This window comes from Otolemur garnettii, unplaced genomic scaffold (genome assembly GCF_000181295.1).
Source record: "Otolemur garnettii isolate 467f Iridium unplaced genomic scaffold, OtoGar3 scaffold00295, whole genome shotgun sequence".
NCBI classification, from domain to species: domain Eukaryota; kingdom Metazoa; phylum Chordata; class Mammalia; order Primates; family Galagidae; genus Otolemur; species Otolemur garnettii.
Window position 1 is genome coordinate 12,565 of NW_003852690.1, and position 1,475 is coordinate 14,039.

At 43.5% G+C, this 1,475-nt stretch overlaps 1 protein-coding gene across 1 annotated transcript in view; it reads right to left on the reverse strand.

Annotated features, from left to right (window-relative positions):
• RPS4X (ribosomal protein S4, X-linked) overlaps positions 1-1,475 on the reverse strand; it is a 7,671-nt gene that overhangs the window by 808 nt on the left and 5,388 nt on the right. The window contains exons 5-6 of the mRNA XM_003803349.3: positions 1,028-1,199; positions 251-408 (exon numbers count right to left, since the gene is read on the reverse strand). Of these exons, the coding sequence (XP_003803397.1) occupies positions 251-408; positions 1,028-1,199 (330 nt within the window). The remainder of the gene's footprint in view (positions 1-250; positions 409-1,027; positions 1,200-1,475) is intronic.

The window sequence follows — 1,475 nt, forward strand, 5'->3', positions numbered from 1 at the left end:
ACAACCACAAATAATTAAAAAACCTAACTATAAGGTCTATTCAATTGCCTTATTAGCACTTTTCACAAACTAAGGTGATCAGATGCCCCCAAGTACCCCACTGACTCTGTGACACTGGAAGAGTTTAAGTTTGACCCAGCCCAGCTCTGCACAAGCCTTATCTGAGAAGAGGCTTAGGATAGGTGTTGCAATCCTAGCAGTATCTGTGCTTACATGTTTCCCTGGGCTAGAGAAGGGAAACCAGACTTACTTTGCCAATAACAAAAATGTTGGAGAGGCGAGTGGCAAAGCTGTTGCCATTGGCATCTTTCACATGAACTACATCAAAAGACCCAGGATGTCTTTCTCTGTTGGTGATCACACCAATTCTTCCCAGGTTAGCTCCTCCAGTCACCATACACAGGTTACCTAAGTAGGAAGAAATCATCTGCTTCAAGCAAAGCTATCGTGCAAATTCACAACCAACCACTGTGACAAATGACAAGCAGCCCAGACACAGGTCTAAAACAAAGTTATTCATCCTTCCCCCCATTTCAATTTACTCTTACTGGGTCTGTTGCCCAAGCCATGACTCTTAGGGTTCTTAAGACCTGCTTTTATACCAGACCTCATCTCATCAGCCACCTACAATGTTCTAAGCATTTAGGCCTCTGAAAGTAAAGATACTATAAACCTGGAGGTTGGAGAAGGTAGCTTAAAAACAAAAGGAGAAAAAAAGGATACTTATATTTAGGCATTGTGTTATTCATAACAATTAAAACTAAAAAATAAAACAGGCAGGCATGGTGGCTCATGACTTGGGAGGCTGAAGCAGGATTGCTTGAGGCAAGGAGTTTAAGACCAGCCTGAATCACATAGCCAAGACCACCATCTCTATACCTAGGATCTTGAAGTTACAGTGAACTATGATGGTGCTACCACACTCTACCTTGCCAACAGAGCAAGATCCTCTCTCTTAAAAACAACCCCCACCCTGCTTACACTTGGGCCTAAAAAAAGATGCCCAAATAGCATAGAAAATGCTTACCTGTGTCAAACTTGATGAAATCAGTAATCTTGCCAGTCTCCAAATCAATCTGAATGGTGTCATTCACTTTGATGAGGGGATCAGGATAGCGGATGGTACGAGCATCATGGGTCACCAGATGAGGGATTCCTTTTGTGCCCACAAAGATTTTTCTCACTTTGCACAACTTGTACTGGAAAAATGCAAGCGTTAGTTATATTCAGTCCAGCTCACATCAATCCTACATGGGACCCACAGGTTTTCTGAACTGCAGCTTAACAACTGTGGTCCTTGGGCACTGGCCCCATATACCGGGTTCGAACCCAGTCCCAGCCAAACTGTAACAACAATAAAAAAAAAAAAAAAAGCCAGGTATTGTGGCAGGCGCCTGTAGTCCCAGCTACTCAGGAGGCTGAGGCAAGATAATCGCCTAAGCCCAAGAGTTGGAGGTTGCTGTGAACTGTGATGC